Source organism: Phocoena phocoena, chromosome 5, assembly GCF_963924675.1.
Source record: "Phocoena phocoena chromosome 5, mPhoPho1.1, whole genome shotgun sequence".
NCBI lineage: Eukaryota > Metazoa > Chordata > Mammalia > Artiodactyla > Phocoenidae > Phocoena > Phocoena phocoena.
The window spans coordinates 117,215,379-117,237,794 of NC_089223.1; the positions used below are offsets into that span (position 1 = coordinate 117,215,379).

At 38.9% G+C, this 22,416-nt stretch overlaps 1 protein-coding gene across 2 annotated transcripts in view; it reads right to left on the minus strand.

Moving 5' to 3' along the window:
* Positions 1-22,416, minus strand: part of SEC24D (SEC24 homolog D, COPII coat complex component) — a 110,952-nt gene that overhangs the window by 36,554 nt on the left and 51,982 nt on the right. For both annotated transcript variants that reach the window (XM_065877528.1, XM_065877527.1), the window contains exons 8-9: positions 9,775-9,913; positions 6,188-6,303 (exon numbers count right to left, since the gene is read on the minus strand). In XM_065877528.1, coding sequence (XP_065733600.1) covers positions 6,188-6,303; positions 9,775-9,913 — 255 coding nt within the window. The remainder of the gene's footprint in view (positions 1-6,187; positions 6,304-9,774; positions 9,914-22,416) is intronic.

Genomic DNA, 22,416 nt, shown 5'->3' on the forward strand with positions numbered 1-22,416 from the left:
GTGAAAATCTCTCTTTGAGACTCTCTTTTCAATTATTTTGAGTATATACCTAGAAGGAGAATTGCTGGATCATTTGGAAATTCAGTCTTTAATTTTTTGAGGAATTGTTATATTACCCTCATTTTCTCTTGTTTCGACTACTACATTAACTTTTTTTTTTTTAACATCTTTATTGGAGTATAATTGCTTTACAATGGTGTGTTAGTTTCTGCTTTATAACAAAGTGAATCAGTTATACATATACATATGTTCCCATATCTCTTCCCTCTTGCGTCTCGCTCTCTCCCACCCTCCCTATTCCCCTCTAGGTGGGCACAAAGCACCAAGCTGATCTCCCTGTGCTATGCGGCTGCTTCCCACTAGCTATCTATTTTACGTTTGGTAGTGTATATATGTCCATGCCACTCTCTCACTTTGTCCCAGCTTACCCTTCCCCCTCCCCATATCCTCAAGTCCATTCTCTAGTAGGTCTGTGTCTTTATTCCCGCCTTACCCCTAGGTTCTTCATGACATTTTAATTTTTTTCTTAGATTTTATATATGTGTTAGCATATGGTATTTGTCTTTCTCTTTCTGACTTACTTCACTCTGTATGACAGACTCTAGGTCCATCCACCTCACTACAAATAACTCAATTTCATTTCTTTTTATGGCTGAGTAATATTCCATTGTATGTATGTGCCACATCTTCTTTACCCATTCATCCGATGATGGACACTTAGGTTATTTCCATCTCCTGGTTATTGTAAATAGAGCTGCAATGAACATTTTGGTACATGACTCTTTTTAAATTTTGGTTTTCTCAGGGTATATGCCCAGTAGTGGCATTGCTGGGTCGTATGGTAGTTCTATTTTTAGTTTTTTAAGGAACCTCCATACTGTTCTCCACAGTGGCTGTACCAATTCACATTCCCACCAGCAGTGCAAGAGTTTTCCCTTTTCTCCACACCCTCTCCAGCATTTATTGTTTCTAGATTTTTTGATGATGCCCATTCTGACCAGTGTGAGATGATATCTCATTGTAGTTTTGATTTGCATTTCTCTAATGATTAATGATGTTGAGCATTCTTTCATGTGTTTGTTGGCAATCTGTATATCTTCTTTGGAGAAATTTCTATTTAGGTCTTCTGCCCATTTTTGGATTGGGTTGTTTGTTTTTTTGTTATTGAGCTGCATGAGCTGCTTGTAAATTTTGGAGATTAATAACTTCCAATACCTACCTCCCTACCTCCAATCTCCCTCCTCTCATTATACAGACTGCTATCAGAATAAACTATCCAAGGCACAAGATAGATCCCAAGGCTACTACTGCCTCTGAGGACAGGAAGTTTACTGAGTCCCCAGAGCCAAGCACAGAGCATGGCTCAAGAGAGCCCTCAATACTGTTAGCTGAGTGAATGAATGTGTAGATGGATGGATGAATTAATGGAAACAACTCCCACTTTGCCTTTAATTGTCCTCAAGGCCTACTGAATTAGTACAATCCTTCAATGGCCTGGCATTTGAGACTCCCCATAATACTCATTTAGCAAACACGTATAAAAGCCTAAGAGATCAAAGCTCTGATGCCAAGCCTAGTGGACAATAAAAGGATAGTCTGTGTTTCAAAACAATTTCCCAGCTTTACTTCCTATTATGCCCCAATACACATTCCTCCAACTAATTTAAGTGTTTGCCATTTTCAAAACATTTTCTATCCACAAGTCCCAATCTAGTGGGTGTGGGCCAAGAAAAGTATTTCCTTGGCTGGAAAAGTATTTCATTTGGCATAGTGTTTTAAAAAATATTTGAATTTGAATGTGCTTTGGGGGAAGGGGGAATATACGCTCCAACTATCCTAGTCTCTATACTAGGTCCCCATCACTCATCTACAAAGCCCCCCATAGCCCCTGAAGAAATTGGAGTAAGTTGCAAATACCTCTGAGAAACTGTTTCTGCTTACCATTTAGTTTCCACGTCTCTGCTCGTGGTTTAACCAACTCAAATGTCACTTACTCTTAGAACCCTTACCTGATTCACCAAATCATAAATTATTGCTCATCTGTTTTCTTATGGCACTCTGACTATTCTATTCTTACAGCATTTATCATATTATTTATATCATAATTATATACTTTAGTTATCAGGTCTATGCATGGTAAGGACTTTGAGATCAGGTTCATATTCTTGCTCATCTTATTATCACTCACAAACACAGCCAAAGTGCCTTGGACATGCTAGGCATATAATAAATGTCAAAGTGAACTAAAATTAAGTGGAGAAACTACATTTTTATCTAGGAAAAAAAAAGCAGGCTGGCTTGGAATGAGATTTTACCTTTCAGGTACACTTTATATGTAGATAGATATTTTCTATAAACTTCTAAGTGAAAAACTGTCAGTTATTAGACAGAGCTGGGTCTTTTTTTCCAGGGGAACTCCATGGTGATTTTGTAAATACATGCCTACATATCCATAGTGATAGAGAAATAGGGGTTCTGTGGTCATTTTCTACATGTATGGCCTGAGGTTGGTACTTAACCTCTCTAAGCCTCAGTTTCCCCACATCATGGTGATACTCACCACATGAGGTCACTATGAGAACTAAATGATACAATACATAGAAAGCACTTAGCACAGAGCATCACACATAGTGAATGTTTAATGAATGTTAATTCTATTATCTAAAATTGGCATTAAGATTATCTAAAATGAACAGGAAAAATGTTATTTTGTAATTCTCCTTTAAGTTTGTATGGTATTAAAAAATACACATACCAATTATCTAAGCTCTTATTCATCACCCAAATCCCTAAGGCAATTCATTATTATTCTTCATTTACATTTTAAGGTATAATTAAATTTGAAGATATTAAGAGTTCTTTTATTATGAACCTTATTTGGAATAATAAAAGGAAGATTAACCTTACAAAAAACTCTCCAAAATGTACAGTTTTTATTTGGTTCCTGGCCTGCTCTGTGAGCTTTCCCATCAATTAGACATCTGGAACATTTCCAGATAAAAGAGTTTGAAGATACTGAGACTTTTGTTCCCAGAAATAGATTTGACTCCCTGCCTAAGTTTCTGCTAAGAAAAGCATAAAATCAAGATAATATAGCCTTTTTGGCAGAGAACTGGAAAGTCAGAGCATAGTTAGATTTACACTACGGTTGCAAAAATGAGTGAATAAATTTTCCATCACTAGATACAACGGCTTCATTACATTTAACTAGAACTAGATACAACGGCTTCATTACATTTAACTAGAACTAGATACAACGGCTTCATTACATTTAACTAGAACTAGATACAACGGCTTCATTACATTTAACTAGAACTAGATACAACGGCTTCATTACATTTAACTAGAACTAGATACAACGGCTTCATTACATTTAACTAGAACTAGATACAACGGCTTCATTACATTTAACTAGAACTAGATACAACGGCTTCATTACATTTAACTAGAACTAGATACAATGGCTTCATTACATTTAACTAGAACTGCAGATGTTTATGTTCTGCCTGACCATTCTCCTTCAGTCCACAACAGTAAAGGACAAATAAACTGTCCAAAAGTAACTGGCATTTTAGGACATCTTTTTGTTGTTTTGTTTTTTTCTGTGCCTGAAATAAATCATTTGTACCAAAAATGTTCTTATGTTTCCCAAAGTATGTTCAAATGTTACAGTTAAAACTAATAAAGTGTTAATACTTCTTTAATAACTAGTTGAAAAACTCATGCAAAATACTAAAATAAATGCAAAACGTATGTTAACTGGAAAACATTTTAAAACTCACTCAGTTGAAAAAACTAGTTAGGAATAATGTTCTTTGTAATTTATATTCAATACAACATGGACTGGTCCCCTAGCAAATATCTAGGAAAGAAATCTGTGGGTCAGAGGCTATTTTCTGAGGACTGGGCACTAGGAGGCATTCATTTGTGGAAAAGGAAGTAAGTCAGAATGATTGTTTCTTCAAGTCTACACAGGTACTTCAGATACAAGCTGAAATCTGAACCAATCCTCACGAAGATATTTTCAAATCACTGAAGAATTTGAAAGATATTCAAGGTATCCATAATGATGTCACTATCACGATGACGCTGGAGAAGGGAAACAGCCAGCCCTGGGAATAGCGACCCACCTGCAAATTCATTCACTCATTCACTCGCTCATTCATTCATCCACATGCATTGATCAGCTGCCTATGCTGTGGCAGGCACTATGATAGATGCTGTAAAGACAGCTAGGACAAGATTCTCGTCCCCAAGGATATCAGAATCTAGGAAGAGGGAAAATATAGGAAGATTTAAATTCTATGGGGATAACTGCTAAAACAGACATATGGACCAAATTATATGGGGGAAAAAATCAGAAGATTTAGTAAATACCAACCACGATGAAGTCAGAGAAAGGTGTGTGCACATTCACACACACTCACATAAAACAAAATTCCAGCCAGGGATTAGAGAATAAGTAGGAGTTTGCTAGGTGGGGTACGTATAGATGTAACAGGAGGATGGAAAGGTAGTTGGGTCAAAAAAGCATCTTAGATAAAAGCATGGAGTTGTACAGGGGAGTGATGTGTTCAGAGTACATGAACCAGAATTTTCTACAATTGAAGACGTAGCTAAGGTGGTAGCTAATGGTCTTATAAAGAAACTTAAATTTTTGAATTTAGTTTTTTAGATTAAGGTAGTGGGGGGAGTCTCATGGTTACGTTTTAAAGCAAGGAAACCAGAGGCCAGGATCCCAGGCTGCTGAAACAGTCTCAGGGAGACTCTGAGAGCCTAAATCACTGCGATGACAGCTGGAGTGGAGAAGGAGCTACAGAAACACGTCAATAGTCTTACTGACCGTATCAGCTGAGCTTCTGCCTTGGAAGGGAAATTTTTCTGAGATGATTGACAGAACAAATAAGGCAGAGGCACTATATGAAACTGCTGCATTAAGAACCTAGCGGAGGGACTTCCCTGGCAATCCGGTGGTTAAGACTTGGCCTTCCGATGCAGGGGGTGTGGGTTCAATCCCTGGTCGGGGAGTTACGATCCCACGTGCCTCGCATCCAAAAAAAACCAAAAAACATAAAACAGAAGCAATACTGTAACAAATTCAATAAAGACTTTAAAAATGGTCCACATCAAGGGACTTCCCTGGTGGCACAGTGGTTGGGAATCTGCCTGCCAATGCAGGGGAAACAGGTTCAAGCCCTGGTCCAGGAAGATCCCACATGCCATGGAGCAACTAAGTCTGTGCGCCACAACTACTGAGCCTGCGCTCTAGGGCCCGTGGGCCACAACTACTGAAGCCCGCGCTCCTAGAGCCCGTGCTCCACAACAAGAGAAGCCACTGCAATGAGAAGCCCGCACACCGCAACGAAGAGTAGCCCCCGCTCACTGCAACTAGAGAAAGCCCGTGCACAGGAACGAAGACCCAACGCAACCAAAAATAAATGAATGAATAAATTTATTTTATAAAAAAATGGTCCACAACAAAAAAAACTTAAAAAAAGAAAGAAAGAAAGAAAAAGAACCTAGCATCACATTCTATCTGAAAGGGACATACAAATGAAATTATCATTATTATATATATATTTTTTGGCTGTGTTGGGTCTTCATTGCTGTGCACGGGCTTTCTCTAGCAGCGGTGAGCAGGAGCTACTCTTCGTTGCGGTGCGTGGGTTTCTCACTGCAGTGGCTTCTCTTGCTGTGAAGCACGGGCTCTAGGTGCACAGGCTTCAGTAGTTGTGGCACGTGGGCTCAGTAGTTGCAGCACATGGGCCCTAGTGCACACGGGCTTCCATAGTTGCAGCTCGCGGGCTCTAGAGCGCAGGCTCAGTAGTTGTGGCGCACAAGCTCAGTTGCTCCACGGCATGTGGGATCTTCCTGGACCAGGGCTCGAACCCATGTCCCTTCCGTTGGCAGGTGTACTCCCAACCACTGCACCACCAGGGAAGTCCCTATTTTTTCTTTCTGCCACCATTTTTTAGTTTTTAAAGATGATCACTGCAGTGGATGGTCTGGCTACTTAATCATGTTAACAGCCTAGGAGGATTGATCTGTGTCTTAAGACATTTCTACATCCCTGTGGCACCACCCGAATGGTTTGTCTGTGAATCAAAGGTCAGTTCATGACATATAAAAGTAATTCACTTGTATCTGACATCCATATATAAACACTTGAAGTCCTGGGAACACTTACTCTGCAGTAATCCAAAGTAGCAACATATTCATATGATCCTAGAGATAGTTCTGGCTTCTCATAGTGGTCCAGTCTTCTTCCGATGTGGTCCAGATGTTGGAAATAGAATGGTGGAACTAATAAAAACAAAATAGGAAAGGAAATCTTTTATTTTTACAACACAGACAATTTAGTAAGTTCTCAAAATTTATTATGGGAAGAAAGGAGTTAGTATAAGAAAAAAAATATTTTAGTATATTCTAAATATCCACTACTAAAAAGCATGTCTTAGAAAGAATAAGGGTTTTCTAAAATATCTTCTTGACCCTTCTGCAAATTATTGATGACAAAGAATCATTAATGACTTGGATCGTTACAGAGAAATAGTGGATACAAGTACTGGCGTTTTAAAATTGTCACAACCAAAATTTAATTGTCCCTATTTAATTACCTCTTTTAAAAGGAATTTTGACTTTTCTAACTATTTAACAATAAGCAGGTAATTGGTCCAGAATTTTCCTCAGAATATTAGAAACAGAAGTCTACACACACAGAGAAAAGAAAGACTGGTTTACTATCTTCTTATTTGGACCGTATTATTAACAATAATGTTTATTATCCTTTAGTTAAGAGATGTCTTCAGCCATGGGTAGTTTGCATGGTAATCTTTAATGTTTGGGCTTCAGAGTGGAAAGGATTACTGTATTTGGGAAAGAATACACCACTAAGACCTCAGCTGAGGAACTCTTAATTTGACTCAAATGTCTAAGAAGGTTAGTTCTGGCAAAGCGCTGGAAGTCATCCAATAGCATAGGAACACTTATGAGTCACACACCGAACACTTGGACAAATATGGCCTGGTATCTCTGTGAAAATGAACTCCTGTTGCCTTGAGATTAATACAGCTGGCTGTTAAACCACTGACAATAGAAGTATTTAGAATAAGCAGTAATGCTCTGGTTTTAAGTGTTTCGTAAGGAACATTTTCATTTGTAAAACCACAGAAGTAATGACCTGTTTTAAAACCAATAACTCAGTATTCTTTATTTTCAGTTGTGAACTAACACATGGGTTACAATAGGACTGTTTTCTTAGTTTTGCCTTAAGAAAATAATCACCAAGGCTTGATTTTTTTTCTATTTTCTTAGCATATCATGGCCACTTCTTTTTAAACAAGTTTTATAAGATTCATATGTACATATGGATCTCTGAATTAGGAAAATTCAATGTCTTGAAAAGATTATGGAAGTGGGAAACTGATAGTCTTGACTAAGCTAAGAAAGCTATGGGGGCCTTAAACTGCTACTTTATTACATTTAGATGCGATGGAGGACGCTGCACTGGCTGTTCCAGGATGTATGGGTGGTACTTTCTACAGCTCCTGTAATTTATTTTCACACATCTGCATGTAAGATGTGAAAAAATTCCCCCTTAAAATCAATTAATTTTAGGGGGAATCAAATCAATCAAATCAACTCAATTTAATTTTAGCATTTAATATTATCTGCCATGTTTTATAAACCAGAATTCAAGTCTCCCCCGAGTATCACGAGTATCACGAGTATCGAGTATCACGAGTATCGAGTACCACGAGTATCACGAGTATTACAAGTATCACGCACAGCCACACGATACTCGTCTTCCAGCGTGTCTTTTGGCCTCATGTGCTTCCCACTGTGTAATCTCTGGACACTTCGAAGGGAAACAGAGTGGAGCCCTGTGACCAAGGCCGGTGGGTTCTTTCTAACTCCAACAAACCTCTGTCTTCTTTCAACCTAAATGACGAATGCAGGCATCTGTGTCAATCTAAGGGAGTCTGGCTTTCTTGCAGGAACTAATATTGGAGAAAATGAACATGGCAGCTTCCTAGGCGTGGATATCAAGGGAGGGGAATTTACTGTGTAGAAACACAGGAACTCTGTGTGGTTTTTCTCTACTAGGAAGTGGCAGGGCCTTTTAAGGTTCTGAGCTGACACTTTGGGCGTTAAGCCAGAGGGTCACCCCAAATTGAAGATCCTAGATGCTCTAAGTGGATAGATGCTGAACAAATTTCTGATCAACTTGCTAAGAAGGTTGAAGGCTTGAGTGAAGACAGTGGAAATCTGGTGACCTTGGTGGAGGCATTTATCAAAATGCTTCAGGAGAGGCCTCTGCCGTCTCGTGACTTTTTTCCTCCAAAACTAAAGCCCCGGGAAGTGCACGGTCACAGGGTTCCTGAAATCCAGGTCCCAAGATTGTGTGGCAGCCAAGGATTTGGTTGTAGATTTCATCCAGGATGAGAGATGGAGTAAGATCTTCCTTAGAAAGAAAAGTAAGGGTGGAGAACGAACAAGGTCTGGTCTCACTAGTGTATCCAATTTGCACTGAGTAGGTGCCACAGGTGGAGCAAGGAAACAGACCTCCCAAGAGGACCACGACCCAGTCTTTGAGATGAGGCTGGAAACCAATGAATCCACCCCACAGCAAGGCATTTTTAAAGGTCTTTGTGAGTAAGCCTCACCATGTCAGTCTCTGGCACTGGGAGTTGGGCAAAGCCATGGACTGTGATAAGGGGGCGGGTAAACAAGGAGACCAGCATTGCTCTCCCACCAGAGCACACACAGGAACCGAGGGGCCAAGAACGCCGTGACACAGGCAGAAAACTGCCTGAGCTCCCTTTTCATCAAGGAGCAGCCAGCAGCCACAGGCTCCTGGGCAGAGTGCTGTACGTTCCTCAGATCTAGTGCCCTGGAGGGAAGGATGTCTACAAAGGTAAGAAACAGAGGAAAACACATAAAAGACTCATGCTCTCATAATCATGTGGTTCTAGAAAAACTCTACAAATGTAAACGAATCCGGGAATGTTCTCAGCCTGAGAATGTGCTTCATTTGACACCAAAGAATTAAAAAGAGAGACATGTTATAGATATAATGAATGTAAACACTTTTGGCAAGCTTGCAGTTTTTTCCAACATCTATGAATTCATACCAGGATGAAATTGAAAATACAGTGAATCTGGGAAAGCCCTTCATAATAAAGTTTTTTTTCTTTTTTAAACAATCTGACATTCATATTGGAGGAAAAAACCCATATAGGTGTTAAAGCCCTTAGCTATACCTGAGCTTTTCCTAAATACTGATGAACTTATTCAAGAATAATTCGGAGGAATGGTGAAAGATGGAACAATCTCTCAAGTTTATCATCTGTAAACGTAGATAAAAGACAGTTCTGTGTAATTTCCCTGAAGGGAAGCCAACCAGAACACCCTCAGCTTAGGACATCATATCCAAGCCCCTCCTACTCTCATATAAATGCGTGAGTCTCACAGGGAAGTTGCTATGTTTCTTATAAAACTCAAAAATAGGGAAGTCACTTAATTTCTCAATTCCTTTCCACAAAGCCTCAGTTGGAGGCAAAATGAAATTTTACCTCTTATGTTTACAGAAGATAAACCTCAGAGATTGTTCCCTGTCTCATGATTCCTTTGAGTTATTCTTGAGGGTGTTTAGGAAAAGCTCAGGTCTAACTAAGAGCCTTAACAGACATACATTTTTTCCTAAGCTAAGAAGTACAATATGTTCCATTTACTACAGAACTTTCCCTGGGGGCACGTGCTGGCGCCACTTACCGTCATTCACGCAGCTGCAAAATCCACACTGGTACCTCCTTCCTCCTTCAATGAACTGCATGAATGGGCACATGTAGGCTTTGCACCTGTTGCATCTGACTGGTCCAGTCTCCCCATGATTTACCAAGTAGAGGGGCGTCTACAGGAAGCAAGCACAAGTAAGAGACATGTGGGTACAGGATTTCTAGGTTATTCTAAATAACCAAGGTTATTTCAGAAGTCCTACGTATTAATTGTAATTTGAAAACTCTGGACTCATTAAGGAATTCAACTCTTAGTGTTCACCCGGGGAGTAAGGTTGCCTCTCTTGGTACCTTGTGGAACTCAAGGCACTACCCAAACAAAAATTAATTTAAATGTACATGTAATTAATAAGCATATGTGTACATTTATGTATATGTGTATTTACCCACGTGTGTGAAGACAGAGAAAAAATACCATGATGGTAGTAACAGTTAATAAAGCTTATGTTGGAAACGTCCCGGACACCGTGTATCACATATTTTGCTAAGTTTGTTCATTAGCTATAAATAAAGAAGGAGGAACTGGGTCTGATTTTAAAAGCTCTGGTTTGAAAGAAAAAAAAACAGAGCAGGACTTCCTTGGTGGTCCAGCAGTTAAAACTCTGTGCTTCCACTGCAGGGGGCGTGGGTTTGATCCCTGGTCAGGGAACTAAGATCCCACATGTCACAAAGAGCACCCAAAATATTTATAAATAAATAAACAAACAAATAAAAGCTCTAGTTTGCATAGTGGTATGCCACTTAGCTAATTCCATCACAGTATATAAAATGTTTCTTCAAAAATGCAACTCTCTGAAGAAATATGCAATAATGTTCACTTATTTAGGCAAGGAGGCTGATTCTGCCTTTTCTGTTTCTTTAATCCCAGGACAAAACGCCTCATGAAGTACTTTCAACGTGGCTGGTCATGCTTTGCCAGAACAACAAAATAAATATTTCAATTGCTTCTTCCTCACAAACATGCATAGAAACACATCTTTTTACAGCTTGAAAGTGAAAAAACTCAGCATTAGAAGTCTGCCTTGTTCCTCAACACTTCCAGCTTTCAGAATAAAACCACATAGATTCTTTTTGCTTTTATAAATCTCCTTAAAGATAACATTTCTGGAAAAGCTTGACAATTACAGGGTTTGGCACATCAACCAAGTTTTTCTTTAAAGAAAAAAATGTAAATAAAGCAGATTGCTGTTTCATGGAGACTTGAAGAGCAGGAGGAAGGTGTCGATGAAGTGGGGTCATAAGGCCATTTTCTGCCATTTTCTTGGGGGAAAAAAAAAGAAATAAGAGAGAGAGATCTACTGTCTGTCGCTGCCCAGATGTTCAGTGTGAAAACTAATCCATTGCTGAGGTTTCAGAAATGAGTTGTGAGATCTCAAGAGTAGGAAAACATAGATAGTAGAATACATAAAAGAATCAGGAAAAGGATAAAAAAAAAATACATTCAGAATCACTCTCTCTGCACTGCCCTCTCCCCCATCTCTTGCCTCAAGGAAGCCAGAAGATGGATTGGACTTTCTTATTTCTGGTCTCTTCTGATCTGTACACATGGCGTAGCTCTGGTGTCCCATGGACAGGGTTGTGACAGGATTAAATGAGGAAGCCATGTGCAGGACAGACTACTAAGCCTGGCATAACTAACTGTTGTTACCACATCTGTACTGAACAGCCTTTCCTCCAAACCACTCAGCTCAGGAGAGAGTGTATATTTAATAGGACAGTTACAGTCTGATAAGTGTGAGATAGGCTTGAGTTTCTAAAGGCATTTATTTATATAAACTTTCAAATTAGCTACCTTGTTACTGTAAAATGTTACTGCAAAAAATGATCTAGAAGACAGGGAATCTACCTTGCTGGAGCTTTTGATAGTATCTGATGGTTACAAAAGTTGACAGGTAGAGCAGATTTTAAAGCCATTCTAGGAGTTTGATTTAAATACATATATATATTCAAATATTGACATATGCAATACTTTTTTAATATAAATTTTTTGTTTGAAAAGCATAAAGTGATGACTGTGTATCTTCTTCAACTGGTAATAATAAGAAATAACCTGAGGGGACAAAAGGGAAGCAAACAGAAAGATACTGGTACCGACAAGAGATTCTTAGGACAGTGAACAGAGAATCAGAATAAGAAGTGAAAGACAACAAAAAATGTAACAATAAGGTAGCTTTTTCTGGGTCAGAAATCCAGACATCGGTCATGACTTTGGTTGCTGCTCTGTTCTACAGCTTCAACCTCGCAGCTGAGGAGATGATTTCAAGAGAGTTAAACTAGGGTTAAAGCCTGCAATGTGCATGAACTCCAGCCAAGTTTACTTCTCTCATCCTTTTATTTTCAAAGAGTTCAAAGGCTATAATTAATTCCCTGAGACACTTTAGAAACAAAATCTGATGCAATTATTTGCTAGACAAAGCAGAGGTAATGGAAGGAAAATTAACCTTATTTTTACTGATATGATTTACTGAAAGACAGGCCCAGCCTAAAATGACTGTGAAATTGTCGGCAGCTACCACCTAAGCATTCCAGTCCTGGCAGATTCAAACTTGCAGAACGGAAAATGAATGTCTAGTAACAAACTGGAGTCCAGTAATGACTGTATCGAGGCTGTGAAATACGCCTGCATTTTTTCTATTTTCACTCTTCTGGAAACTGGATGATGGATAGGTAAGGAAGGTTCTCAGACAACTGAGGTGACAGTAAAGAATGTTAAAAGCTTTTTAACTGTTTGTATTTTCTTTTTGGGCAACAGGACAAGGGTTTCCAAATTACGCTGTCTTGTTTCATCTCTCTTAGGCTATGCTGAAGGCCATCAGAGATTTTTCTTTGCTGTCTCCAGATGTCTGTTATCTGCTCTACAGTAGCGTGCATGAGCTCTTAAATAGCTAATCTCACTTTTCTTCTGAGTTCAACTTCAGTGTAGATACGGCTTTAAAAAAAAAAATCACATTACTTTCCAAAAAGTTGCCTACGTTTTTTTTCTTCTTCTTACCAAGGGCATTATATTATACTTACCTCGGAGCTATTTTCAGACTTTGCAATTTTGTTTATAAGTGTGTTTTAATCTTTTGGCCTCTGGTATATTCCTGCCTGCTCTTTCTTTTCTGTGCTTCTCTTAAATGGAAAAAGTAAAAGGATGGAGAGCCTTGCTCTAAAACCTTCATCTGCCTATTCTTGGCTCTGGTCCTGTGTGGCATGAGTTTATATAACATGTAAGTGATGGGGATGCTGGGGAAAGAAGAGGGAGGAGAATAATATTTGAATCTTTGGCTTGTATTTTGGGACTACCAGGGTTATGCCAAATACTTTATTGGTAGTAGTTTTAATTAAGATGCTTTAATTGAATAAAATGTATCTCTCTTTTGTGCATATGTAACACCATGGTCGATTCTGGAGAACAAGGAAGAATATAATTCATTGAGAAATTAGGTTCAGTGGTAAAACTTTTGGTTATTATTCCGCGTAAAAGGAGTAGATAACAAAATGTATCAATCAACAACTCCTCGGCACTACTAATACAATTTTTAAAGTTTTCCTGTATTTACATATTACCAGTTGTCTAAGTATTACTGCCATTCTCTTTAACATCTGTGCATTCGGTGCTGGGTATGCTGTGTGCCTTGGTGGGGCATACAGTCCAGCGGGATAGAAAGACATTAAACAAACAAGCAGGCAAACATGCGATTAAAAGAGCAAGGCCAGAGTAGAAAGAACAGTTGCGAAATCATCATTAATAAAAAGTACCGCTAAACCATTCACAGATTGTAATCCAAAACAAAAACAGAAATGAAGCACAACCTAGAAAGATCCAACATGAAGAATTCTGGTAAAGTTTATAGCCTCTGTATCTTTGTTTTGGCATCTCTATAGCTAAGAAAAGTCTGAATACCCAAGTCTTGCTATATAGTCTTTGTCCTAGCAAAGTGATGAATAACAGAAGGCAGCTAAATATTACAAGCTGATTATACTAAATCTGGAAAGCTGAAGAAAATATGAAGGTGTTCTTATAGCACAGATCCACTAGGTGGCACTGTACAACTAAAAATTAAAACTATAATTTCCTCAGTAGGTAATAAAATATTCAATTATGCTACATTCATTTTATATAACTATAATAACATTGACCTGACTGACATCAGTTATTACCATCACAAAATGAAGAAACTTATACTTTTCTTGAAAAATCCTCTGATAATGGTTAAAAAATATTGTGGGTGAAACAAAACGTGATTAAACATGAAATACAGGCTATTTTAAGCATGAATGACATAGAAATTACAGAGTGTGCCAAATTAACTGAAGATAATAGCCAAGAAAAACTTATTTTAAAAGTTTCTAATCCTCTTCCAACTTTTCCTTGTCTGCATGGAGGAAAACGGACACAGTGATGGGATAGGCAGCCCCGAGCACAGCAGGCACAGTAGGCCGCCGACAGCAGCCTGGGAGGTGAGGAAGCCAGCGCTCCTGCTGCCAGCGCCCAGCCCCCGCTCTCTGCGTTCGCACTCGAGGTGCAAAATAACAAAGCAAAGACAAGGAGGCTTGCATCATGGTGCTCAGCAATGCACTGTGATGGAGAAATGATTTTCTTCCTGTTGGAACATCAAATCACAGGCAACAGTGTGGCTGAGGGGAGAGAGGAGACAGAGTGGCCAAATCGGAGATTTCAGGGACACCCTGGCTTGGGAAGGTATTCCTGCCTATCTCCAGGATATTCCTGGGTGAAAACCGTCCCCCTCTCCTCTTTCTTCTTCCATTGCTCCACTGTTCACCTCATTTTTTCAGGACGAGGGTTCACCTAAGTTCTAACGCACGCACACACATGCTCACACTTTAACCACCTACTTTCCCCTGTCTTCTAACACTTGTTTACTGATTTTGAAAATATACACATTTCCCATTTTCAATGTATACTTCTCTTCCTTTTTTTCCTCTCCTTCTATTTCCTGCGTTAGACGTCTCCAGGAAAGTAATCAGTGTCCTGGGATTATATAGTTGTTCCCACATGACCAATGTTCTACTTTACTAAGTGCCTGAAGGAAATATCTCAGCTAAATAATTACTAGTAATGGGAGAGACATTTTTGCCTACAGTGGTTCCTAAATCAGATCAGAAGATTTACAGCAAGAAGACCTGCCAAAATGTGACACGGTCCTCCAGCTCGATAAAGGATCGTATTCAACATCAGATTATATTCCCCAATAGATTTGATCTTTACAATGGTCAGCAAAGGTTTTGTGTCAAATGTGATTCTGGCACACAGCTACTTCTTTGGAACTGGAGTGCATCTTATTTTTTGGATCTGTCTCAAGAGAGGTCAGTTGGTAATTTGGATAATCAGGGGGTATAAGTAGAAGCATGAAAATGGTATGTGAAAAGATAATCCAGAACCTGTGACAAACAACTACCCTCTAAAAATGTTAAACATTCAGACTGTTAGGCACGCTGGAGGACAAGCAGAGTCGGATTCCCAGAGGATTATGCCCAGCAGCGAAAATGAAAAGAGAGTCTGTATCAACTGCACTTATTAAAGATATTTCCATAGGAAAGAGAAATGAGAAGCAGCTTGTGTGTGTTTTCTATTTTTGTCTTCACCATGTATGACATTCAGTCAGCCTACGTGGGCAGAAAAAGTACAGGACAGTAGGCTGTTTACTGTACACACGTTTTCTCAACAGCAGTTCTATTTTGTCGGACTCTTTAAAATAACAAGTATGGCATGAAAGAATAATATTTTCTGAATGCCTTTTAAAAACCACGTTATGCAACCTTTAAAAAGAAACCGAACCTGATAATAAAATACTCAATGTACTGTAATAATTAGGAAAATTATTTAGACTTTTAAAAGATGTTTTCAGTTGGCCCTAAAACTTGGCATTTTCATATTTCCAGAAAATTAACCTCTTGCTAGTTTTGGTATTTGTGGCACTTGAGAGATTATTTTCAACTTTTTCCTCTTCAACAATGCTGTTAAATCTATTTTTATTTTTTTTAAGTCTTTATTGAATTTGTTACAGTACTGCTTCTGTTTTTATGTTTTGGCTTTTTGGCTGTGAGGCATGTGGGATCTTAGCTCCCCAATTAGGAATTGAACCTGTACCCCCTGCATTGGAAGGTGAAGTCCTAACCACTGGACTGCCAAGGAAATCCCTGTTAAGTCTGTTTATTCTTATTATAACTATATCTAGAGCTTATATTGGATTTGAACATGTATTTTATTTGGAAATTGGTCTTTTTTGGTTTGGGGGGGGTGTTTTTATTTTTTGTTTTGGTCTATCCAGCATTGAAAAATCCTGGAAAATGTTACTGATTCAAATTTATAATATATGAAAGATCATAACTGTCATCTGTATGATTTATATTCAATAGTTTAAAATGCTTTCATGTATATAAAATCTAATCGTGATGTTGAGATGCTGACAACCCTGGCAGTGGGAATTATCATCCATGCTGTTCAGAAGGGAATGGACATGTGAGGGGCAGTGACTTGTCCAATAAACTGCAGAGCTATAGCTTGAATCCCCATTCATTTTCTGTGTGAAACATTCAGAAACAGCTTGCAGCTCGCTTCTGTAGAAAAAGCACATAGTTTCAGAGAAAGCTGCCATCACACACGGTCTGTGAATTGAACCAAGCCCTTGGTGGTCCCTGGTACCCATGAAGTGTCTCCTGCCATTTCTCTCTCTCTTTCTCTACAGGAGCTGTTTTATATCTTTTTAACTCCATTTTATCCTTCAAATAAGCTTTCCTCCCACCGCCCTTAACAGGTAACTTTGCCGCGTTGCTCTTAAGGAAAAACAAAAAACCTCAGAGAGGAACTCCCTTGACTTTTCCCCACGGATTTACCAGCACCTACCTAAGGTCTTCCTTTCTCCCTCCTGCTACAACAGAAGGGGTATCCCTCCCTCCTCCTGACTTGTTGTCAGTGACCTTGTCTAAACTGGGACCAAGTCTCAATCTGGCCCCTCAGGACTGGCTTAGGCATTTCAGCTGTGTGTTACCATACGACCTTGCGCCCAACAGCACTCATCACAATGCTTTACTTTTCAGCATCACTGCTAAATTCTCAGACCCACGCCTCACATGTCTACCATTTGTTTTATCGCGTGTCTCCTGTGGCACAATACCTGAGAGAGTGGGCAGTGATAGTTTTTGAATGAACAAACGAACTATCCACCAGGTACCCACAAATATACCACCATGACTACCAGGGGCAGTTCATGATAGGCACTAAGCAAAAGGCACAGACAAAAGAAGAAATCACTTGTGGTGGTGGGGGGCGGGGCTGGGCACGGGGGAGTGGTCAATCAAGCATTCTTTCAAGGTGGGTAGTTACGCAGAGATACAATTCCCCTGACTGACAGAGAGGGAAGAGTGAGAACAGCACAACTCGGGAAGAAAAGCCTGAGCTTGGCGTCTGTTGGTGGTTAGCATGCAAGTAGCCTAGTCCAGCTGAGAAGAAGGAAGATAAAGAGGAAGGATGGAGTGAATTTATGGAGAGTTGTCAAAGCCAGGTAGAGTAGTATGTCCTCACTGGCCAGGTTTCTCTCTCTCTCATCTCAAATCAGTTGTTGCTGCATAGTAACAATTCTGAGAGGACATAGTTAAGAGATTTCACCGTTCACGAAACAAAAATCATGTCTTTAGAAGAATGGTTGGTATAGGTTTTGAAACCTGCCTACCAATTAGTAAATTCTATCGTATGCTTTACAATTACCATGAGGGATCTTTAGAATTTCTGTTTGTCTCATCATCCCCTGTATTTTATTCAATTCCTAAAAACTCTTTTAAAAATAAACTCAAAAGATGTTTATTAGATCTAATTTTTAAGGTAAATTTCTAACTATAAAAAAATTCATTCCTCAACAGCTTAGATAAACCTCAGGTTCACCACTGATCCCCAGGGCCTGTATTTCAGAGTATATGCTCAATAAATATTTACTGAATAAATGATAAGAAAAGGAGGGAGGAAGGGAGGGGAAAAGGAAAAACTGAAGTCTGAATGAAAACAAAAAAAATGAAGGAAGAAGGAAAATACAGAAGTCACGTTTGGACATGAGGATATTTGCCAGTTCTTTTATCACAGAAGATTGGGTGTGGGTGAGAAAAACCTTAATATGTTAAATAAGTTCATCCCAACAAACTACTACACCGGGAGACTCTTCTCTTGCAATGGCCAATAGCGTCTTAAAGCAAACACAGCTGGGATCTTTCTCCCCAGGCCCTCGAATGCCAGGGGGACTTTTTAGTGGGAAGGTCAAATTGGACTATACGCTCAAGTCTATGAAAGGGCTGCTCCTCGTGACGGGGCATCCAGAGTTTCGAAAGGGAAAATAAATACCAGTGCAGTTCGGAGAGCACCATAATATCAGTTTTCCTGAATGGAAGTCATAGTTCATGACTAAATTATAAACCGTGAGAAATGATTCTTAACCAAAAACTGCTCTGTTTGGATTGGGTTATGCTGATGCAGTCTTTCAAGTTACGGGTATATTTGCAAAGATCAGCCTCATTTTTCTTCCTGGAACACGTGTTGGCAATTTGAGTAAGACATTCCCTCTCAAGGAGCTATGATATTCAGGAATTCTATAGCTGAGAGACATTTTCCCACATTTCTTTTAAACTTTGACCTATTACAGTTTATCTTTGGTCCCTAAGGAAGAATTACATTTTGTTGTCTAATTATAGACCACTTGCAGAAGCCATGTTCAACTGCTATAAGAACGCACGTTCCGCAGATGATGAAAATATATTGTAGACTTAAAAACTCTATGAATCAAGTTTCTTTCTTCCATAACAAAATGATTGGCAGTATTTTGTTCCTCAAAGGAAAGTTGTAAAATACTCCACTTTAAAGATGAAAGCGTTAAAGATAATAAGCCTAGAGGCAAACTTCCTTTGTCTCTCTGACAGAATTACAAGTCAGATGTTTTCCCTCCATTTATCTCACTTCTTTATGGCCATGAAAACACCTTCAAAATGTTCCCCCCTATGCATGAGTCAAGTCTATTATTTAAATGACACCCTCTCAATCAGGCATACCTGTCTAACCTATTCAATCAGAAACCTGCACTCTACTCCCTCCCGCGGGCAGTTCTCATCCCACAATCTGCTCTACTTTTTCCCTCCTCCATTTGTTCAATAATTTTCTCATTATCAGGTCCATTGTCTTGCCTCTTTCTGTTAAAATGTGAGCTCGATGAGGTCAGAGGTCTTTGTCTGTTTTGTTCACTGACATATCCCAGGACCAAGAAGAGTACCTGGCACATACTGGGTAAAGAGTAAATGTTTGTTGAATTCAATACCCGTTGAATAGCATAGAAAGAAATAAACCCACGCACCTACGGTCAATTGATCTATGACAAAGGAGGCAAGAATATACAATGGAGAAAAGACAGTCTCTTCAATAAGTGGTGCTGAGAAAACTGGACAGATACAGGGAGAAGAATGAAATTAGAACATTCTCTAATACCGTATACAAAAATAAACTAAAAATGGATGAGAAACTTAAATGTAAGACCTGATACTATAAAACTCCTAGAGGAAAACACAGGCAGAACACTCTTTGACATAAATTGCAGCAATATCTTTTTGGATCCGTCTCCTAGAGTAATGGAAATAAAAACAAAAACAAACAAATGGGACCTAATTAAACTTAAAAGCTTTTGCACAGCAAAGGAAACCATAAAGAAAACAAAAAGACAACATGCAGGATGGGAGAAAACATTTGCAAATGATATGACCGACAAGGGATTAATCTCCAAAATATATAAACAGCTCATACAGCTCAATATCAAAAAATCCAAACAACCCAATCAAAAAATGAGCAGAAGATCTAAATAGAGATTTCTCCAAAGAAGACACACAGATGGCCAAAAGGCACATGAAAAGATGCTCAACATCACTAATTATTAGAGAAATGTAAATCAAAACTACAATGTAATATCACCTCACACCAGTCAGAATGGCCATCATCAAGAAGTCTATACATTATAAATGCTGGAGAGGGTGTGGAGAGAAGGGAACCCTCCTACACTGTTGGTGGGAATACAAGTTGGTACAGTGACTGTGGAGAACAGTATGGAGGTTCCTTCAAAAACTGAAAATAGGGCTACCGTATGATCCTGCATTCCCACTCCTGGGCACATATCTGGACAAAACTCTAATTCGAAAAAATACTTGCACCCCAATGTTCACAGCAGCACTATTTACAATAGCCAAGACATGGAAGCAACCTAAATGTCCACCAACAGATGAATGGATAAAGAAGATGTGGTATATTTACACAATGGAATATTACTTAGCCATAAAAAAGAATGAAATAATGCCATTTGCATTATAAATATGAGCTAATAAATTTTCTATTCTTTTCCATTATTTCATGGATTGTCATACTAAGTGAAGTAAGCCAGACACAGAAAGACAAATATCATATGATACCCCTTATATGTGAAATCTAGGGAAAAAAATGACATGATGAACTTATATACAAAACAGAAATAGAGCCATAGAAAAGAAACATGTTTACCAAGGGGAAAAGGGGGGGAGGGATAAATTAGGAGTTTGGGACTAACATACATACACTACTATATATAAAACAGATAACCAATAAGGACCTACTGTTTAGCACAAGGAACTATACTCAATATTTTGTAATAACCTGTAAGGGAAAGGAATCTAAAAAATATATATATATATGTATATATGTGTGTATGTATAACTGAATCACTTTGCTGTACACCTCAAATTAACACTACGTTGTAAATCAACTATACTTCAATAAAAAAAGAAAAAAAATTCTTGTTGAAATAGAGTAAGTAAATTAGTAATCCTTCATAAAAATGGACACTGCTCATCATATCACAAAACAATGTATTATTGCCCAGATTATGTTGTACAAAACAATTGAAAAATTCCTAAAAATGCATGTGATTATAAAACTGATTCTGTAAATAAGGATATCAGAAAAGTCAAATTACTATTTCCCTTTTCAGAGTTGACACCTACAGAAGCTACACATTTATCCAAGCTTTTTATATGAATTGCTTTTAGAGTGGGAAAAAAATACAGGACTCTAAGATTCATGCAGTCCGATGTGCTATCAAGGTCACCATCCCTGGTGGACAGCCCCATGCACTGGCCAGGCCACTTCCAAGTAATGCAGCAAATTATCTTTTGTGAGTTAATTTGATCTTGGCAAATAGACCAAAGACATTGGGAGGTAAGACTTGAAAACAGGGTTTTAAAAAAAGTTGAGAAGAAATTTTTAATTTAAAAAATGTGTGTGACCAATTTGAAAGCATCTAGAGAAATCAACACATTTATATATTTATTATATATCAATAATGAGCTGGAAGGAGAGGAAAGATGACTTTTTAATTTATCAAATGAATAATAAAAATTGATAAATATGAGCTAATAAATTTTCTATCCTTTTTCTACAGGAAAAGGAGAAATGCAGACAAAACTAATGTTTGAAGTACTTATATAAAAGAGTTTTTCAAAACTTTTTAAACTGTGGAGAAGAGAGTATGGAATATAGTAAACAAAAAGAAACTTAAATCTCATGCTCACGTTAAAGACTATGATATACATCAATTTACCTTGGTAGTTCAGTTCTGGATTAAGAAGAGTGAACTTGGGACTTCCCTGGTGGCGCCGTGGTTAAGAATCTGCCTGCCAATGCAGGGGACACGGGTTTGAGCCCTGGTCCGGGAAGATCCCACATGCCGTGGAGCAACTAAGCCCGTGCGCCACAACTACTGAGCCTGCGCTCTAGAACCCACGAGCCACAACTACTGAGCCCACGTGCTGCAACTACTGAAGCCTGCGCACCTAGAGCCCGTGCTCCGCAACAAGAGAAGCCACTGCAGTGAGAAGCCCACAAACTTCAATGAAGGGTAGCCCCCGTTCGCTGCAACTAGAGAAAGCCCACGCGCAGCAACGAAGGCCCAACGCAGCCAAAAATTAACTACTTAATTATTTTTTTTAAAAGAGTGAACTCTGTGGTGGATGAGTTCCATGATATCTACATACACTAGAGTTCATCATTATGGCTCTTCTGTTTTACCTGTATTTTGCAGACATATTGTTCAAGAAAGTCAAAGATGCTCTTATTTTCCCAAATAATATTTTAAAGATTTTAATCTTTTTTTAAACATGTATGTCCATATATCCTCCCCCCTCTCTCATAAATACACACACACACACACACACACACACACACACACACACACACACACACAGTATATCTTCACTTTATAGTGAGATGATATGGAAAGAAACAAATACTGGGCGGGAGAATAAAGTGAAACCTAAGCTAAACGTATGAAGAATTTTACTGTCCAGGAAATTCTTTAAGCAACTATTGTCCTAGTCAGCACAACTTGGCTCCTGGATTGTCAGTTCCTTTTTTTTTTTTTTGCAGTACGCGGGCCTCTCACTGTTGCGGCCTCTCCCGCTGTGGAGCACAGGCTCGGTGGCCATGGCTCACGGGCCCAGCCGCTCCGCGGCATGTGGGATCCTCCTGGACCGGGGCACGAACCCGTGTCCCCTGCATCGGCAGGCGGACTCTCAACCACTGCGCCACCAGGGAAGCCCTGTCAGTTCCTTTATAAATTAC